The 19,102-nt window shown below is 42.6% G+C and overlaps 1 protein-coding gene across 1 annotated transcript in view; it reads left to right on the top strand.

Annotated features, from left to right (window-relative positions):
• The window catches only part of faf1 (Fas (TNFRSF6) associated factor 1), a 79,957-nt gene that overhangs the window by 49,234 nt on the left and 11,621 nt on the right, over positions 1 to 19,102 (top strand). The window contains exons 13-17 of the mRNA XM_035782001.2: positions 5,098 to 5,252; positions 10,718 to 10,854; positions 11,042 to 11,130; positions 15,272 to 15,352; positions 15,645 to 15,722. Of these exons, the coding sequence (XP_035637894.1) occupies positions 5,098 to 5,252; positions 10,718 to 10,854; positions 11,042 to 11,130; positions 15,272 to 15,352; positions 15,645 to 15,722 (540 nt within the window). The remainder of the gene's footprint in view (positions 1 to 5,097; positions 5,253 to 10,717; positions 10,855 to 11,041; positions 11,131 to 15,271; positions 15,353 to 15,644; positions 15,723 to 19,102) is intronic.

Here is a 19,102-nt window from a genome sequence, read left to right as displayed (position 1 = left end):
TTTTGTTGGTTACTGCATCAAATCAAATGTATTTATATAGCCCTTCGTAAATCAGCTGATATCTCAGTGATGTACAGAAACCCAGCCTAAAACCCCAAACAGTAAGCAATGCAGGTGTAGAAGCACGGTGACTAGGAAAAACTCCCTAGAAAGGCCAAAACCTAGGAAGAAACCTAGAGGAACCAGGCTATGTGGGGTGGCCAGTCCTCTTCTGGCTGTGCCGGGTGGAGATTATAACAGAACATGGCCAAGATGTTCAAATGTTCATAAATGATTCCATGTGTTATTTCATAGTTTTGATGTCTTCACTATTATTCTACAATGTAGAACATAGTAAAAATAAAGAAAAACACTTAAATGAGTAGGTGTGTCAACTTTTAACTTGTACTGTATGCCTAATCATAATTATATCTCTGAGATCTACAGACATACTTGGACTTCATGGTATAGTTTCTGCTCTGAAATGTACTGTCAAATGTGGGACCTTACATAGACAGGTGTTTCTTTTTTAAAATCATGTCCAAACAATTGAATTGGCCACAGGTGAACTCCAATCAAGTTATAGTGACATCTCAAGAATGATCAAGGAAATTGGATGCACAATTTGGAGTATCATATCAAAGGGGTATGAATACTTCTGTAAATGTATTTCTGTTTCATTTTCAATAAATTTACTAACATTTATAAAAACATTTTTTCACTTTGTCATTATGGGGTATTGTCTTCGAGCTGCATCACAGCAAAGGGGAATAAGGAGTGAAGGCACTGTAAATTACCATTGTCTTTTCTTTTACATCTAAAGGTGGGAGTGCTTGTTCAAAAAGAGCCACCATTTGATTCCTCTCATAAGCCTCATTACATTTTCATCATGACAGCTGTCGCTTTTATTTTTAGCCCACAATTTTTCTTCATTTTTCTGCTTCGTCCTTCTTAAGGAGGGTTGTATCAACTGACAGCTTGTGTGGATTACTGTCTTATTAGAATGGGAGAACACAGCAAGATGTTTGGGGGGTTTTAGACCGTGAGGCAGAGGCTCGGCTTGCCTCCCAGCTGATATCCTCTTCCCTAAGCCAGCTCAGTATGGCCCCCTCTCCGTTGAGCTCTCTGTGGTGCAGCTGGAGACTGTACATTGTGTCAATGAAAATAAACCAATATGAAGGGACACATGCAGCTGACCCCCTACTCTCTCTCTGTAGCCTTAGGGGAGAAACACACATCTAACTCACTGTGACCATTGGGTGTCAACTCCCCAACCAGCACCACCTCCCTCTTGAAGAAATTTGTCTAAATCTCTCCTCTCTTGTCATCGCAACTAGCTGTTAATTTAGTGGATATTGGCGCCAGCTGTGCTATCAGAGACTCTGGGATCGCGCCCAGGCTCTGTCGTAACCGGCCGCGACCGGGAGGTCCGTGGGGCGACTCACAATTGGCCTAGCGTCGTCCGGGTTAGGGAGGGTTTGGCCGGTAGGGATATCCTTGTCTCATCGCGCACCAGCGACTCCTGTGGCGGGCCGGGCGCAGTGTGCGCTAACCAAGGTTGCCAGGTGCACGGTGTTTCCTCCGACACATTGGTGTGGCTGGCTTCCGGGTTGGATGCGCGCTGTGTTAAGAAGCAGTGCGGCTTGGTTGGGTTGTGTATCGTTGTGTATCGGAGGACGCATGACTTTCAACCTTCGTCTCTCACGAGCCCGTACGGGAGTTGTAGCGATGAGACAAGATAGTAGCTACTAAAACAATTGGATACCATGAAAAAGGGGTAAAATTAAATATATAAATATTTTTTTTGTAGTGGATATTGGTATGATGCAGGTTTCAGGGGAAGGAGGGACCAGGGAGAGATTTAGCAGAGGAATCTGTCACACTCAATGTCTGATGGGCTAATCACTAAGTAAAACACTACATTTGATGAAGCGTTTTTGGAGGGAGAGATGCACCTCAATCCAGCCTTAATGAAAATGCTTTGGGCCCCTGAGCCCTCCAGAGGATCAGCAGTAAGGCCCTTCAGACAGGCCACCCATCACTGCCAAGGCTCCCCTCAAATCCCCTTAACGGTGCGGTTAATCGGAGTAACCCTGCTCTCTCACTCACACAAAGACACACATCAAAATTCATAGCAGTGCCGGGGTGAGGGTTTTATCACACTCGAGTATCCGCTTAAATCCCCCGTAGTTTAGCAAAAGAGCAATGAGAGGGAGAGAGGAGAAATCGATACCATGGATGAAAATGTGTTTATCCATTCCCTACCCATCTCTCCCTGCTCAGGTGAAAGTGATCTCATTTTAATGTTTTTATTTGTTTCTACTAGAACACTTCCAGTCAGATGAACTGATGCCCAGCTGAATATTTAGACTATTATAGTTTAATGTGTATAAAGACTGAGGTTTATTATGTTAAGGTGCAATATGTGTAAATCGTTCTGCCATTACCTGGTTGCAAAAATTTGAATAGTTCGCCTAATTTCAGCTTACGTGACAAAACAATGTATAATGTTGAGATTGTTTTACCATCTAAACCACTGTCAAATATATTTTCAATAACCAAACATTTTATTTTCGGCTGTTTTTGAAGCTGATGTCCAAAAGTAAAAGATGCAAGAACAGGGAGCATAGAATAGTGTACCTAGAGAAGATCTACTGCTTCTTAGACTCACAGGTCTATAACTCACATTTATATGTACATTTGGTTAGGTCGCCCACAAAGTTACATTGCAGCTTTACATTCAATTTGACATTTGTGTGCTATTTTGTCTAAACTAAAATTTGACAAGTTTATGGCACCTCAAAAAAATGACATCAGAACTGGTTATTAATACAAAATGTGTTTTTCAATCATGTACCTACCATCTGTTAAAGCATTGATCCGAATGTGTGTTCTCAGTGTGTGTGTGTGTGTGTGGCAGGGGAGCAGTAATTTGAGTTCTTCTTTTTGAAGTGTTTGTTTTTCTTTGGGCTACTGTGGATGATCACTTTCCCCCGGCTTCTTTGCTCCCCAACACTGGCTATAATTAAAAACATTCTTCCACAACACAAATGCATAAACTGAATGAGACTAATGAAAACGGATGGCTGGCACAAATTACATATTTATCAGGGGCCATGGTTATCAAGCAGGTGTATTTTCACAAACTTTTTGTCGAACAAAACAAATGCTTGTATTTTTCACTGGAGTCGTGCTGCATTATCACAACCTGTGTCTGAGTGGTGTGGTTGAAGATGAGATGAGTTCAACATTTCACAAACTTTGTGAGTCGTTTTATTCTGACTGGTCTACTGCATCTTTCGGTTGTCATTCTATTCATCCCCCCAGTGGCACACCTGTGAAGAATTCCTGCTCATGTTGCAGATAATCATACGGTCCAGGCTAGACACAAAGACCATCCGGATGTGAGCTGAGCTCATTCTGCTCCTCCAGCTCCTGGCCAACGGCTACCTGTTTCACATGGCTCTAGTCTACACTAGGAGAGGGACAGACGGAGTGACAGGGTGCTGTGTGAAAATTACTACAGTCTGGCTCACAGAACAGATCGTTTTTCTCTTTCTTTACGCTCTCCCCTCTGTATGGTGAACAGGTGGGAGGATTCACACCAGAAAGAGGGCCTTTTGGGTCACTTTCTAGCCCAGGTTGAACCTAGTAAATTGGTTTTAGGGGATTTGTCCTTGCTAAGCATTAGGAAAGAAGATGGGGAACAGTTGGAGAAGAGGGGGAAAGACAGTTCAAGTAAAGTGAGGGAAAGACAGTTCAAGTAAAGTGAGGGAAAGACAGTTCAAGTAAAGTGAGGGAAAGACAGTTCAAGTAAAGTGAGGGAAAGACAGTTCAAGTAAAGTGAGGGAAAGACAGTTCAAGTAAAGTGAGGGAAAGACAGTTCAAGTAAAGTGAGGGAAAGACAGTTCAAGTAAAGTGAGGGAAAGACAGTTCAAGTAAAGTGAGGGAAAGACAGTTCAAGTAAAGTGAGGGAAAGACAGTTCAAGTAAAGTGAGGGAGTTGGTGATTGGGTGTTTATTATAGGAGAGGGGTTGTTCCCTCTTTACAAAATGTATGTTTTTGAACCTACTGTTTGTAAAAATGTCCTTTTGGAGACTTAAAACAAGTTGCAGAGGAACGTATGTATGTATGTATGTATGTATGTATGTGTGTATGTGTGTATGTGTGTATGTATGTATGTATGTATGTATGTATGTAATAATGAGTGCAAGGGTGTGTGCGTGTGTCTTATTTAAATCTTTTTTGAGAAGGGGGGGGCCACTCTCAATGCTGCATTTGCTTGTCTTCTCAGCATGAGTGTTTAATCTTTTCAGGGCGTTCAATTGGGCCACTGAATGAGCCCCAAGCTCCTTCCCGCTAGGAACCGGGGAGCTTATTCTAAACCTCTAATCGCTGAGCAAACACAGCAGTGCTCTCCCACTCCTTTTCGACACAGGCCACAATATAGCACAACTTTCTTTTAACTTTCCCTCACTTTTCTGCCTGTGCTTATTTTGCTTTTGGTATGTAGCTACAGCTCCTGAGAAATCACCCCCTTGAGTTTTGCAAGGAACGTAGGGGGTCAGAAAGAAATTTGTGAGTGTTATGTAATTTAGAGGGCTTTATTTCCTACACCATTCAAGAGAAGCTTTTCTGTTTGTAGGTTTTTTTTTTGTTAAATGTATTAGTTGTCAGTGAGTCCTGAGAATCTGTCGATCATATGATGGTGTCGATATCCTTGGATTTTAGTGCTTCGTCGATATTTCCCACCCCTACTGCTAACCTGAAGGCTAGTGGCATTTGGTGTAAAATAAATTAAGTGATTTGTCTGTTTTTGTTTTCTCATCGGCCCCCTCAAGGAAGTTTTATTTACTCCCTGTTCATTTGATTTTGTGTTTGCTTTTCATTGGTTTGGCCTTGCTGTCGGTGAAAGCAATCACTTTACTCACGGTCTCCTGTTGAGCAACGTGTGAAAGCTGTATAAAACCTCTCCCTTCAATGATTCAATTCTGAGCAAGGACCAGACTCTGCGCAATGACCCTTTTCTCACCCTGTGTTTCAGGGTCTGGTTGGTCATTAGCTTCTCAATCCGCACACCTCTGCTAATGAAAACCTCTCTGATGTCCATTTCCACAGAGAAAACTGCTGGCCATCTACCTCCACAATGACGAGAGTGTGCTCGGCAACGTCTTCTGCTCCCAGATGATGTGTGCAGACTCCATAGTGGCCTATCTGAGCCAGAACTTCATCACGTGGGCATGGGATGTCACTAAAGAAGCTAACAAAGCCAGGTATGTATTGAGTACTCTATGCCCTCATCACAACTCGGGAATCCACCGCTGTAGTCCTGAAAACAAAATATCAGAGATTGTCTGACAAGTGGATGCCATCTTAATAGCTGAGAATCATCCCCTGCTCCGCACCACTCTTTCTCTTTAACTCAAGCCCCTCTTCATCGCTGAGGGGAGGGGGATGTGTGCTAACAAAAGCAGTTGTGTTTGCCCAATTGGGGCCTCATACTGCAATCTTTACTAATCTGCCTCAATGTTAGAAATGAAGGTCCCATGAAGTCTGCATTGCCTGGGAGAACATCTCTATTTCCCCAAGGCTGAGGGCGCTCATGACATGGCAGCCTTATCAACCAAACTTCATCTTTCCTCCATAGCAATTCACAACCCAATTCCATTATTTCCACCAATGTCCTGCCTGTCGCAGTATGTGACTCCCTGCACTAGCAATACTCAACAATACTCTCAAGCCTTCAACTCCTAACCCCAAAGCCAGGCTTGACCCTCCCTGGACATGCTCTACTCCCCTAGCCAAGGGCAAGAAAGGGGCAGCGTCCCAGGTGTGATGTGGGGAATGGTAGAGAGGGCCGGTAACCAGGTGGAGGTTTGATTGGGGCTCAGCAGCAGCCTCTTGCTCCGGGGCAGGCCCTAGCTTTTCCTTCCACTAGACTTCAGGGCTAAGCCCACCCCCTGGTAGGAGGTGTTTAAGAAAGACTGGGGAAAGGCTCAGACACTGACTTTCCCTCATTCCGCACCCTTTCTCCCTTTTGGTTCTTGCTTTTTGCCCCAGCTGAGCCTTTTTATTGCAGATTAAAGGCAGGCAACTTCTGGAGCTTTTCATAATGTGCACTGCTACTTGCTCTAACGTATGTACGTACACACGTTTTTCTCACGCTCGTAGGTTGATCCTGAGTGACTGGTGATTGGCATGAGTCACAGTGGCTATAAAGAAGGTATTCTAACTCATAGGGCCTCAAAGCGTATCCTTTAGTTAAGTGAAAAATGATGCATAAAACCAGACCTGTCGAATACATGCCAATGTAATTGTTGCCTATGGCAAAATGTCTCTGAAATACCAGACACTGAGCCTCATGCACAGCTAGTATTGAACTGAATTATGAATAAATATACTCAAAACACTACATCTTTCAGATAGTTGTTAGCTTTTGATTCCATGCTTTTGCTTTTGACTGCATACTTTCATACCACATCTCATCTATTTTAATTTATCATACGGTGCTGTACCGATCAATAATGGTATTGAACTTATCGTAATTGAGCACATTACCAGTAAAAGTGTCATGCACTCATCTGACTTGTTCAGAAGCACTGTATTCAAAACGTGAGAATCGCCTGAGAAGTGCTATTTTCCATTCAAAACATGTCTGCGCAGAGTATCTGTGTTTTCTGTGTAGCATCCGGTTCCTATTCCACGTGATTGACTAAAGCACACCTGAGAGTTTGTTGTATGCTCACTGGAGTGTATGTAAAGTTGCAGCAGTCTCTCAACATCTCATGCATGACTTTGATGTAAAATAAGTGAACCTGACAGTCCAGGGAAACATTAACACTTTGCCATGTGGAGAGGAAGAGTGTGAGCAGAATTAGAAGCTTGTCACTCTCATTACCAAACCAACCATGACCTGATATTCAAGGACCAGGTGTTTCCAGTAGTTAGAAAAAAATAACTCCCTTAAGGATTTTGTGAGAAGCAAAGCTATACATTCTTTAAGATATGTTATGGCTGAAAGAGACTGCAGTGAACCGCTGACCTTATTCCTTGGTTTCATTTCTACTTCCTGCGCTTCAGATTTTCACCCTTCATTTGTGATGCTGTGTCAGTACTTGTTATTGTGCACCATATACAGGTTGATGTTTGTCATGAATCTTGCCCTGGAGGCAGAACTGAGTGATTTCCGCAAGATGGCCCAGATGCAATGTCAAAATGATCTATCGTAAAAATGTGTGCAAATTAAAGGTTAGTGTTAGGCATTAGGGTTACTGTAGCAATGTGGTTAGGTTTAAAACCAGATTGACTGACTTTGTAGCTGTGCCAGCTAGTGACCACTATGCAGAGCAGCCTCCAGTATGAGTCATCCCAATAAATGCCGACCTGCGAACCATTTATAGAACCATTTCTGCTCTTTAGAGTTACTCCGGAGTTAGTCAAAAGATTAAGCAGCAGTACACTATGTATGGTAGTTGTAAGAGAAAGGTGTTGGGTTGACTCCTAAGGTGTTTGATTGGAACCAAAGGAGGTTGTGTTTAATATGGGAATTAAGATTGGGTTTCTCTGAAGGCTGTGGCGATTGTTCCCAAGACCTTGGTGACAGGTTAGAATTACCTCTCTCCATTGTTTTGGCCTGGCTGTGTTGAGGCCTTTTCAGGGCCCCCTAGAGCAGGGACAAGGACGGGGCTTGGACATCCTCATTGTGTCATGGGGAGAACCCCTCCTTAACCACAGCTGGATGGTCAAAAGACTGGTCAGCCACATTGTCAGAACCCATGATCAACTACGGTTGAAGTCAAAAGTTTACATACACTTAGGTTTGAATCATTAAAACTCGTTTTTCATCCACTCCACAAATTTCTTGTTAACAAACTATAGTTTTGGCAAGTCGGTTAGGACATTTACTTTGTGCATGACACAAGTAATTTTTCCAACAATTGTTTACAGACAGATTATTTCACTTATAATTCACTGTATCACAATTCCAGTGGGTCAGAAGTTTACATACACTAAGTTGACTGTGCCTTTAAACAGCTTGAAAAATTCCAGAAAATGATGGCATGGCTTTAGAAGCTTCTGATCATTTGAGTCAACTGATCATTTGAGTCAATTGGAGGTGTATCTGTGGATGTATTTCAAGGCCTACCTTCAAACTCAGTGCCTCTTTGCTTGACATCATGGGAAAATCGCAAAAAAATCAGCCAAGACCTCAGGAAAAAAATGGTAGACCTCCACAAGTCTTGTTCATCCTTGAGAGCGATTTCCAAACGCCTGAAGGTACCACGTTCATCTATACAAACAATAGTACGCAAGTATAAACACCATGGGACCACGCAGCCGTCATACCGGGGGGTTTTGCTGCAGGAGGGACTTGTGCACTTCACAAAATAGATGGCGTCATGAGGAAGGAAAATTGTGGATATATTGAAGCAACATCTCAAGACATCAGTCAAAGTTAAAACTTGGTCGCAAATGGTCTTCCAAATGGACAATGACACCAAGCATACTTCCAAAGTTGTGGCAAAATGGCTTTAGGACAACAAAGTCGAGGTATCAGAGTGGCCCTCAGAATGCCCTGACCTCAATCCTTTACAACATTTGTGTGGCAGAGCTGAAAAAGTGTGTGCGATCAAGGAGGCCTTACAAACCTGACTCCGTTACACCAGCTCTGTCAGAAGGAATGGGCCAAAATTCACCCAACTTATTGTGGGAAGCTTGTGGAAGTCTACCCGAAACGTTTGATCCAAGTTAAACCATTTAAAAGCAATGCTACCAAATAGTAATTGAGTGCATGTGAACTTCTGACCCACTGGGAATGTGTTGAAAGAAATAAAAGCTGAAATCAGTATCTTTACTATTATTCTGACATTTCCCATTCTTATAATAAAGTGGTGATCCTAACTGACCTATGACAGGGAGTCTTTACTAGGATTAAATGACAGGAATTGTGAAAAACTGAGTTTAAATGTATTTGGCTAAGGGGTATGTAAACTTCCGACTTCAACTGTACATGAGCTATTTGGTGTAGATTTAGCGTAAGAGTTTATTTAAGCATCAGCTGTCAGAGCAGCTTACCGATCACTGTACCTATACACAGCCGATCTGTAAATAGCACACCCAACTACCTCATCCCCATATTATTATATATTTGTTTTCTCTTTTGCACCCCTATATCTCTACTTGCACATCATCTGTACATCTATCACTCTTTGTTAATGCTAAATTGTAATTATTTTGCCTCTGGCCTATTTATTGCCTTACCTCCCTAATCTTACTACATTTGCAAACACTGTACATAGACTTTTTCCATTGCGTTATTGACTGTACGTTTGTTTAGCCCATGTGTAACTCTTTTTTTGCACTGCTTTGGTTTATTGTGGCCAGGTCGTAGTTCTAAATGAGTACCGTAATTGCTGGACTATGAATATAAACCGCACCCACTGAATTATTAAAAAATATGTATTTTGTACATAAATAAGCCGCACATGTTTATAAGCCGCAGGTACCTACCGGTACATTGAAACAGATGAACTTTACACAGCCTTTAAACGAAACACGGCTTGTAACAAAAATAAATAGGCTTTAACGAAACACGGCTTGTAACAACAATTAAACAGTAGCCTACCAAGAAAGTCATTGGTCACTATCTTCCTCCTCCTGTGCACTGAAACCACTGAAGTCATCTCCTCCGGTGTCGGAGTTAAATAGCCTCAGAATTGCTTCATCCGATGTTGGATCGCTGCCCTCTTCAACACGCAGCAGTCCAGCCTTTCAAAACCCGTTGATGATAGTGGATTTTTTGACAATGCTCCACGCTGTCAGCAGCTCTATTTCTTTTTCCAACAGCCAGATCGATCGCCTTCAACTTGAAAGCTGCATCATATGCATTTCTCCGTGTCTTTGCCATGATGAGGGTGACAAAATGACTACCGTAATCAGAATGATGGGAAGTTTGAGCGCGCTCGATTTACGTCACATTATGTGACGTTGATCAGTTTTTTGGCGGCATGAATCTTGTGAAAGCGGGAAAAATCCATAAATTAGCCTCGTCATTGTATAAACCGTGAGGTTCAACGCGTGGGAATAAAGTAGCGGCTTATAGTCCGGAAATTACGGTACTTGTTCTCAACTGGCCTACCTGGTGAAATAAAAGAGTAAAGTTGTGGTTGAAATGACCTTGTTTCTCCTGGAATGCTGATTGAAGATTGGTTCTAATACTTCCCATGGTTAAGTGTTGAGTCGATGCTGTTCCATCTCAAAGTTTGAAAAGTAATGCAACCTACACTCTCAACTTTGAATTCATGATTAATGAGTAGCACCCCTGACCAGACCAATCACTCCATCCCTCTGACCTCATCCTCCACCCATTTCATTACTCCTGTATTTTACCAGCCAGTTATTAAAGTGGATCTTATTAAAAGGCAGGCAAAAAAATATAATCTGTATTTGCATTCACTCTATAGCAATTCATTAATATTATGACATTTACAGTGAGCGCCAAGGGCCTGCCTGCTACCCTTTTCCTTCTAGTGAAATGTTAATTTAAAGTTCTGTCTTTGTAATGGAATAAGAAATCCTCTCTGCCCTATCAGTTCATCACCACTGGTGGGGAATACTAATTTGTCTACTAGGCCTATTTAGACAGGGACATCTCCTGGTTTTAAAGTCCTTAATGGTATGAGCCGTGTACCTCTCATGTGAATGTGAAAAATGTCCGTCCTGTCTTTTCCTTTCCTAGACTACTCACCATTTGCACGAGGCATTTTGGCAGTGTGGTGGCACAGACTATTCGGACATACAAGACCGATCAGTTCCCCCTGCTCCTTATTGTCATGGGAAAGAGGACATCAAATGAAGTTTTAAATGTTATTCAAGGTAATGAATGTCAACAATATTTGTTATGTTCTGGATAAAAGGAGGGGTTTATGAAGCTATACTTAACTATAGCTATAATTTAGCAATTTACTCTGACCCTTCTGTAATGATAAAATAGTAAGTATTTATGCGAATGAGGAAAAAAATGTTGTTTTTTAATGCCTTGTTTTTTATTATTCTTTTGAAGGCAATACAACAGTGGATGAGTTGATGATGAGGCTAATGGGTGCAATGGAAATCTTCTCAGCTCAGCAGCAAGAGGACATCAAGGATGAGGTACAGATGAGAGGAACTCTGAAAGCACATAGAAGAACAGAGTCTTTAAGGGGGAGTAGATGTTTGAAATGTAAGCCATGATTAGGCCATGGCCACTGAAATATACCATGATTTGTTTAATCAAAGGAGGCCAAGAGGGAGACAATTATTGTGCCATTTGAGCTGTTCTCATAGAATTATGCCATAGTTTGTCTCTGAGCTAAATGGGGACATGCGGAGACAAATCGGAATGCATTGTGACTGCCACCAGCTCCACTTAGGGCCAAGGCTAGGAACACACATCTGAGAGGCCCTTTGTCTGGGGCAGGGGGGCGAAGCACAATTAATTTCCCTCCCATTTGGTTTTAGTTAACTGTGCCTAAGGTCTTCACAATGGGAGCAGGATACAAACTGTTCTCTTTTTCACCATTCTCTGTCCATTGCCGTTTTATAGAAACTCGACAAACAAATTCCAAGCTCCACTCTGAGAGGAAAGCAGCGAAACAGAAGCGGTATTCTTTCATGTGAGGACAGGAATCTTGGGACAGTATGGCTGGGGTCCCTCTGTCAGACATTTACCTGACCTCATGAATGCTGTCTTTTATATGTTGAAATGGATGGATTTAATCATTCTCCCGCTCTAGCAGATATTTACTCAACATCAAATAAACAAAGAACGGCATTCTAGTTTTGTCTGACCCTTTAAACAGGTAGTTCCCCTCAGCTGACTACACCAGACCCATGTTGTCTTTGGCATACAGTTCTTGTTGTTAGTGAATACAGATGACTCAATGCCCTGTTTCTTTGTACTGTTTAAACCTCTCATTAATCAGCAGTCTGGAAGAGATGAAGTGGGAAGACGTGCCATCAGGCTCAGACCAATGTGCTCAATACTTAGCGTCAACTTGTCAGTGGGAGATTATTGACTACCAGTACACATTCTCTCTCACCGACATATCTTTAGACCTTTCACTCTTGTTGATGGGATAGAGGTTTAAAGAAAGAAATGGTCACAAAGTGGTTACTGTCTCTGAGATGAAAGGCATCTGCAGCAGCGTGTTGTAGTAGATGAAAACCTGAGATTGTCTCATGTTCCTCAGCACTAGGCCTGGCTGGTTGCCTGTCTGTCTTAGTCACATCATATGAGGAATGTGTTCGACTCCCACTGTGTTTACTTAACAATACTAGTTTAGTGACCTTTCAGTGTTCGATTAGTTTAGTTACAGCACATCATCATGGGAATTGTGAGACAGTTGTTTTGCGCACAGCCGGAGGGGTAACTGTAGGTGAGCCAATAAGTGTCTGCAACTGGGGTTCCCATTAGGTTCTTATTGGATGTCTACCCTTTCAGAAAAAATCATTAAGACCAATAAGCAACAAGAAGTGTGTGCACATGTCACTAAGCTGTATGTCGTGTGTGTGACCAGGCTTGGATGACACAGCACCAAGCTGTATGACGTGTGTGACCAGGCTGGATGATAGCACCAAGCTGTATGATGTGTGTGTGACCAGGCTGGATGATACAGCACCAAGCTGTATGTCGTGTGTGTGTGACCAGGCTTGGATGATACAGCACCAAGCTGTGACCAGGCTGGATGATACAGCACCAAGCTGTATGTCGTGTGTGTGACCAGGCTGGATGATACAGCACCAAGCTGTATGTCGTGTGTGTGACCAGGCTTGGATGATACAGCATCAAGCTGTGTGACCAGGCTTGGATGATACAGCACCAAGCTGTATGTCGTGTGTGTGACCAGGCTTGGATGATACAGCACCAAGCTGTATGTCGTGTGTGTGACCAGGCTTGGATGATACAGCACCAAGCTGTATGTCGTGTGTGTGACCAGGCTTGGATGATACAGCACCAAGCTGTATGTTTTGTGTGTGACCAGGCTTGGATGATACAGCATCAAACTGTATGACTTGTGTGTGACCAGGCTGGATGATACAGCACCAAGCTGTATGTCGTGTGTGTGACCAGGCTTGGATGATACAGCACCAAGCTGTATGTCGTGTGTGTGACCAGGCTGGATGATACAGCACCAAGCTGTGTGACCAGGCTTGGATGATACAGCACCAAGCTGTATGACGTGTGTGTGTGACCAGGCTGGATGATACAGCACCAAGCTGTGTGACCAGGCTGGATTATACAGCACCGTTTAGAAAAGTTGAGGGACAGGTTTTCATGGGTAGAAGCTTGGGTGGTTGCATTGCTGTTGTCTTCATAGATGCAAAGCGAATGACAGCTTTTGATGTCAACAGAAATACTGTTATTCACTTAACATACCATGCAATTTGGTTCTTAATGACTTTTCAATTTGACATATTTAGAATGTTTATAGTAGTATATTATTTTCTGGCACATTGACAAGCGATCTGGCTCCGTAAAGGTCAATGGTTGTGTTAATTACACAGGCCTGTCGGGATTGATGGAAATGTGAAGTGATAATGTCACAAATCAGGAGAACAAATGATCCTGAGTGGGTAATGTACCAGAGTGATTAATAACCGCAGGAATCTGGAACCACATCCTGTAAATGCCAGACCATATACATCTTCGCTGTGAAGTGAACTTGTCACTCCTTGAACTCGCCTACCGCCTTTCAATCATTGGAAAGAGTTATCATATTAGCTTAATCTCCTCACTACGTTTACAGTCATAGATATTTAAATACAATTGTTTGGCCCCTTGGCCCCCTTATCAGTTGAATGCCTTGGGTTAGATTTATGTACAGCATGTCAGTAATCAGTCATCATTTGGACTTGAGAGTTCAAGCAGAGGACTCCTAAGGCTAGGGGTGTTGGTGTACTTTGAGTCACCCTTCAGTACAGGTCACTCAGAAGAATTCAGGTTCACCCCAGGAAGACTAGCTGTCGCCATTGGCGTCGGCTAATGAGGATCCCCAAAAAAATCTAAACCTCAGTCCCTATATTTCGACCTGATGTTCTCCCATTGCCACAACCCCCGCTATCCCAGACTGCTCTGAGCTCACACCTACTCACTGTCTGAGGCTGTCCTGCTCTGCTGGCCCATTCCTCTGAGGACAGACCCAGACATCTGCCAACATCACACTCGCATTCCTCACTAACTGACTGACATGCCTGGGAGGTGGACAGACTGCAGCAGAGCCAAAAAGTTACTTTCACATAGATTTGAACGAACTTGACTTCACCAAACACACCTGGATTGTCTGTTTAGTTAGTTATGGACTGTGCATCAACAGCAGGAAATACCTGGCTGTTAGAATCTGTTCCATACTTTTTTGTTTATTCCTTTAATATTTTTTAATAACAGATAAAGGCTACATAAGTAGTTGGAAACTATATTGTGTAGTATCACTTCAATACCCAGTAAATGAAGAAAGGTACCTGTCCATAATGTGTGTTATGGGTAGTAAAGGCAACGTTTGTTTGTTTGTTTGTTTCATGATATTTTATTAAAGGGAATGAACACAATACGGAACATTATACTTTACAGTAACTGTTATTGCGTGACTGCTGGACAAATGCACTTTCGATAAGTGACCCTTTATTCTTTTGTCCTCAACCATGCTATTAAAATGTCTATTCAGCGACCAATATCATTTAGGACAACAGAAAAATGTATCCTTTTCATTCTCAGGCTTGCAAGAATTGACCACTCCCCCTGCCATGTACACAAACCCCACAAATCACAATAGCTTAACTTTTTCAAGTCATTGGCACAAAGTCCAGGGTTCAGAAAAGAAAAGGTAGTCTCCCAGGCTCCAAAACAAATGCCATTGCTGACACAATGGAAACAGTTCTTTCTCCCTGCTTTAGAAAGCCTCTTACACACAGCCTGTAGAAAGGCAGTCGTCTGCCTCTGTACAAACAGGAACTCTGAGGGAAAAGAAAAGAGCCCTCAGGTCTGTTAAGGAAGTCGAGGCCCGGATGGATTCCCTTCTCCCACATGATACTCTTTCAAGCCTTGTCTGGCTAAACCACACAAAGCATTCAGTTCTCTCATTCTACTTCCTGCTGCTCAGCTGCCAGGTATCACAGCTATTCAACACAGAACAATATAACATGTGGCAGAGGAAGAAAGCTACTTTGTTTTTACTTTAACTACTTCTGTTATTGGTTACCTCATAACTTGAGGGTATTTGACTTCTCTTCTAACGTGGTCTCTTTCTCTATCCAGGATGAACGTGAAGCCAGGGAAATGGTGAAGAGGGAGCAGGATGAGGCCTACCAACTGTCATTAGAGGCTGACCGTAAAAAGGTTGGGCATCAACTACAACACAATGGCATGGATCCATTCTCATCAGATTAATGTTAGAGGGTTTTTAGCATGCATTTTAGCATTAAACTCAAGTGAAACATTATACAGAGCACAACTTTAAAGTGGATACCCTTCTATAATCATGTTATGATTGTGGCCATTACTATGTGTCATTAATGGTTATTGTGAAACCACCCAGTAAACCTGTTAACAGTCACATGGTTGATTGTTTGATCACTATTCGTAATGGTTTGATGTCGGATGAATTAATAAAAATATATTTCTGTTTCAGAGAGAAGCACAGGAGAAAGAGCAGGCAGAACAGCTTCGCCTGCAACAGATCCAGAAAGAAGCAGATGATGAGAAAGAGGTGAGAACATTAACCATAATGTTTAGAGTTAAACAATAATTTCCTACTTAGATAACTGAAAACACATGGTCACTTTGTTCGATAAAAAAAAATATACATGATTTATACAGTACATTACCAAAAATATGTGGACAGATACTCGTCAAACATCTCATTCCAAAATCATGAGCATTAATATGGAGTTGGTTCCATCTTTGTTGCTATAACAGCCTCCATATGACTGGGAAGGCTTTCCATGAGTTGTTGGAACATTGCTGCGGGTACTTGCTTCCATTCAGCCACGAGCATTAGGGAGGTGTGGCGCTGATGTTGGGTGAATAGGCCTGGCTCACAGTTGGTGTTCCAATTCATCCCAAAGGTTTTGAATGGGGTTGAGGTCAGGGCTCTGAGCTGGCCAGTCAAGTTCGTCCACACCGATCTCAGCAAACCATTTCTGTATGGACCTTTCTTTGTGTACGGGGCATTGTCATGCTGAAACAGGAAAGGGCCTTCCCCAAACTGTTGCCACGAAGTTGGAAGCACAGAATCTTCTTGAATGTCATTGTAGGCTGTAGCATTAAGATTTCCCTTCACTGGAACTAAGGGGCCTAGCCGGAACCATGAAAAACAGCCCCAGACCATTATTCCTCCACCAAACTTTACTGTTGGCTGTATGCATTGGGGCAGGTAGCGTTTCCTGGCATCTGCCAGACCCAGATTAATCTGTCAGACTAGCAGATGGTGAAGCGTGATTCATCACTCCAGAGAACGCGTTTCTACTGCTCCAGAGTCCAATGGCGGCGAGCTTTACACCACTCCAGCCGACACCTGGCATTGCGCATGGTGATCTTAGGATCTTAGGCTCGGCCATGGAAACCTATTTCATGACGCTCCCAACGAACAGTTCTTGTGCTGACGTTGCTTCCAGAGGCAGTTGGTAGTGAGTGTTGACAGGGTTGTTTTACACGCTAAAGCACTTGGCGGTCCCGTTCTGTGAGTTTGTGTGGCTACCACTTCGCAGCTGAGAAGTTGTTGCTCCTTGGCGTTTCCACTTCACAATAACAGCACTTACAATGGACCAGGGCAGCTCTTGCAGGGCAGAAGTTTGACAAACCAACCTATGGCGGTGCCAGGTTGAAAGTCACGAAGCTCAGTAAGGCCATTCTACTGCCAATGTTTGTCTATGGAGATTGCAAGGCTGTGTGCTCAATTTTATACACCTGTCAGCAATGGGTGTGGCTGAAATAGCCGAATCCACTCATTTGAAGGGGTATCCACATACTTTTGTATAGTATTTGAGTCTGTTTCGTGCTGCATGTCCATATATGTTGTTTGTGGAGTGTATGCTAACATATGATCCCCATGGTGGAGGCAGAGAGAGGGACATGTACTAATCTCTTGTGTGTACAGTAAGCCCTATCCCTGTTAAGCTTGTCATACAGAGATGTTATTGTCCTGTTTGAATTCCCTACAACACACAAGCTCATATTGAAACCAAGTGAACAAAAGGTGCAGCACAAAGCACGGTGGGACAAAGAAAAACAATTATGGCAGTGGGAACGCAGTGGTGGATGCTGTAGATATAGCTCCTTTTAGCCAGCTGATTGGCTATTTACTCAGCAGCAAACTCCACAGACAGCAGGGATCAGGTGAACCAGCTAGCTGAGATAATTTGTCACATTAGTTAAACAGCCCCGAACAAAAGCCCTTTCTGTCCAGTCTTAATTATATCACTGTAGTCCTCTAGCCCGTTGCCATGGTTTCCTCTCCACCAACCGACCCTGCTTGTATGCAACAGTGTAGATATTCAGAAACATGATACCCAACAATGGCCCCTCTGTTGTTTACATGCAGTCTATACCACATCCTTTACCTCAGACAGGCTTACCTTATTGTGGCCCTAAAGTCTAAAGCAGGGGAAAACACAATCTAGTCATTGACCTGACCTGTGTGTGACTGTATCAGGTGTATTTTCACCTGTCTGGTTGTGTGTCTGCCTGGTCAAGTGTGAGGCAGGCAGGAGGGCATGTGGTGTGTTTTTAGTAGGGTTTCACATTTTGAGGAATATTCAGAGGTGAACACTCCTCAGTTCGCAGCCTTATCCTCTTGGTGTTAGGGGGCAGTATTTTCATTTTTGGGAAAAAACGTTCCCGGTTTAAAATTGATATTTTGTCAGGAAAAGATGCTAGAATATGCATATAATTGACAGCTTTGGATAGAAAACACTCTAACGTTTCCAAAACTGTAAAGATATTGTCTGTGAGTATAACAGAACTGATGTTGCAGGCGAAAGCCTGTGAAAAATCCAATCCGGAAGTGCCCCAGGTTTTGAAAGCGCTGCGTTCCAATGACTCCCTATATGGATGTGAATGTACCATCAACGAGCTTACGCTTTCTACGTATTCCCCAAGGTGTCTACAGCATTCTGACGTAGTTTTACGCATTTCTGTTGAAGAATAGCCGTATGGGGGCACATTGCGTAAGTGGTCACATGGTGGCTCCGAGAGAGATTCTCGCGTAAAGTGCAGAGGTAGCCATTACTCCAATCGGTCCTAGAGAAAAAGGAATTGTCCCGACGGATATATTATCAAATAGATATTAGAAAAACACCTTGAGGATGGATTCTAAACAACGTTTGCCATGTTTCTGTCGATATTATGGAGCTAATATGGAATATTTTTCGGTGTTGTGGTGACCGCAATTTCCGGGCGATTTTTCAGCCAAACGTGAAGAACAAACAGAGCTATTTCGCCTACAAAAATAATCTTTTGGGAAAAAATTAACTTTGGCTGTCTACCTGGGAGTCTCGTGAGTGAAAACATCCGAAGTTCATTAAAGGTAAACGATTTAATTTGATTGCTTTTCTGATTTCCGTGACAAGTTTGCCTGCTGCTAGCAAGGCATAATGCTATGATAAACTTACACAAATGCTTGTCTAGCGTTGGCTGTAAAGCATATTTTGAAAATCTGAAATGAAAGGGTGATTAACAAAAGGCTAAGCTGTGTTCCAATGTATTTCACTTGTGATTTTCATGAATAGGAAGATTTTCTAGGAAGATTTATGTCAGTTGCGTTATGCTAATTAGTGTCAGATGATTATAACGGTCCCGTTCACAGGCTGGGCGTCACTACAGGTTGAGCAAGCTAAACCCCAAATGGTAGCAGAAACTGTTAACAAGTTAGAAATGATTTAAACACACTTTGCTGTAGGCTACTATTTACTAGTTAACAATAAATAATTTGTCATATAAAATATATTCACCCCACCCAGTATTGTAATCAAAACTTACCAGAAAGCATCTCATTAGTGTGCAAGATCTTGAATTAGCTGTACATGTGATGGAAGGATGCACTGCATGCGGAGGGTTGCAATTCCATTGAATTGGGGACATTTTAACCAA

The sequence above is a fragment of the Oncorhynchus keta genome, chromosome 1 (genome assembly GCF_023373465.1).
Source record: "Oncorhynchus keta strain PuntledgeMale-10-30-2019 chromosome 1, Oket_V2, whole genome shotgun sequence".
In the NCBI taxonomy this organism is placed as follows: Eukaryota; Metazoa; Chordata; class Actinopteri; order Salmoniformes; family Salmonidae; genus Oncorhynchus; species Oncorhynchus keta.
Note: the sequence above shows the minus strand (reverse complement) of the source record. Positions and strands in the feature narration are given on the sequence as shown.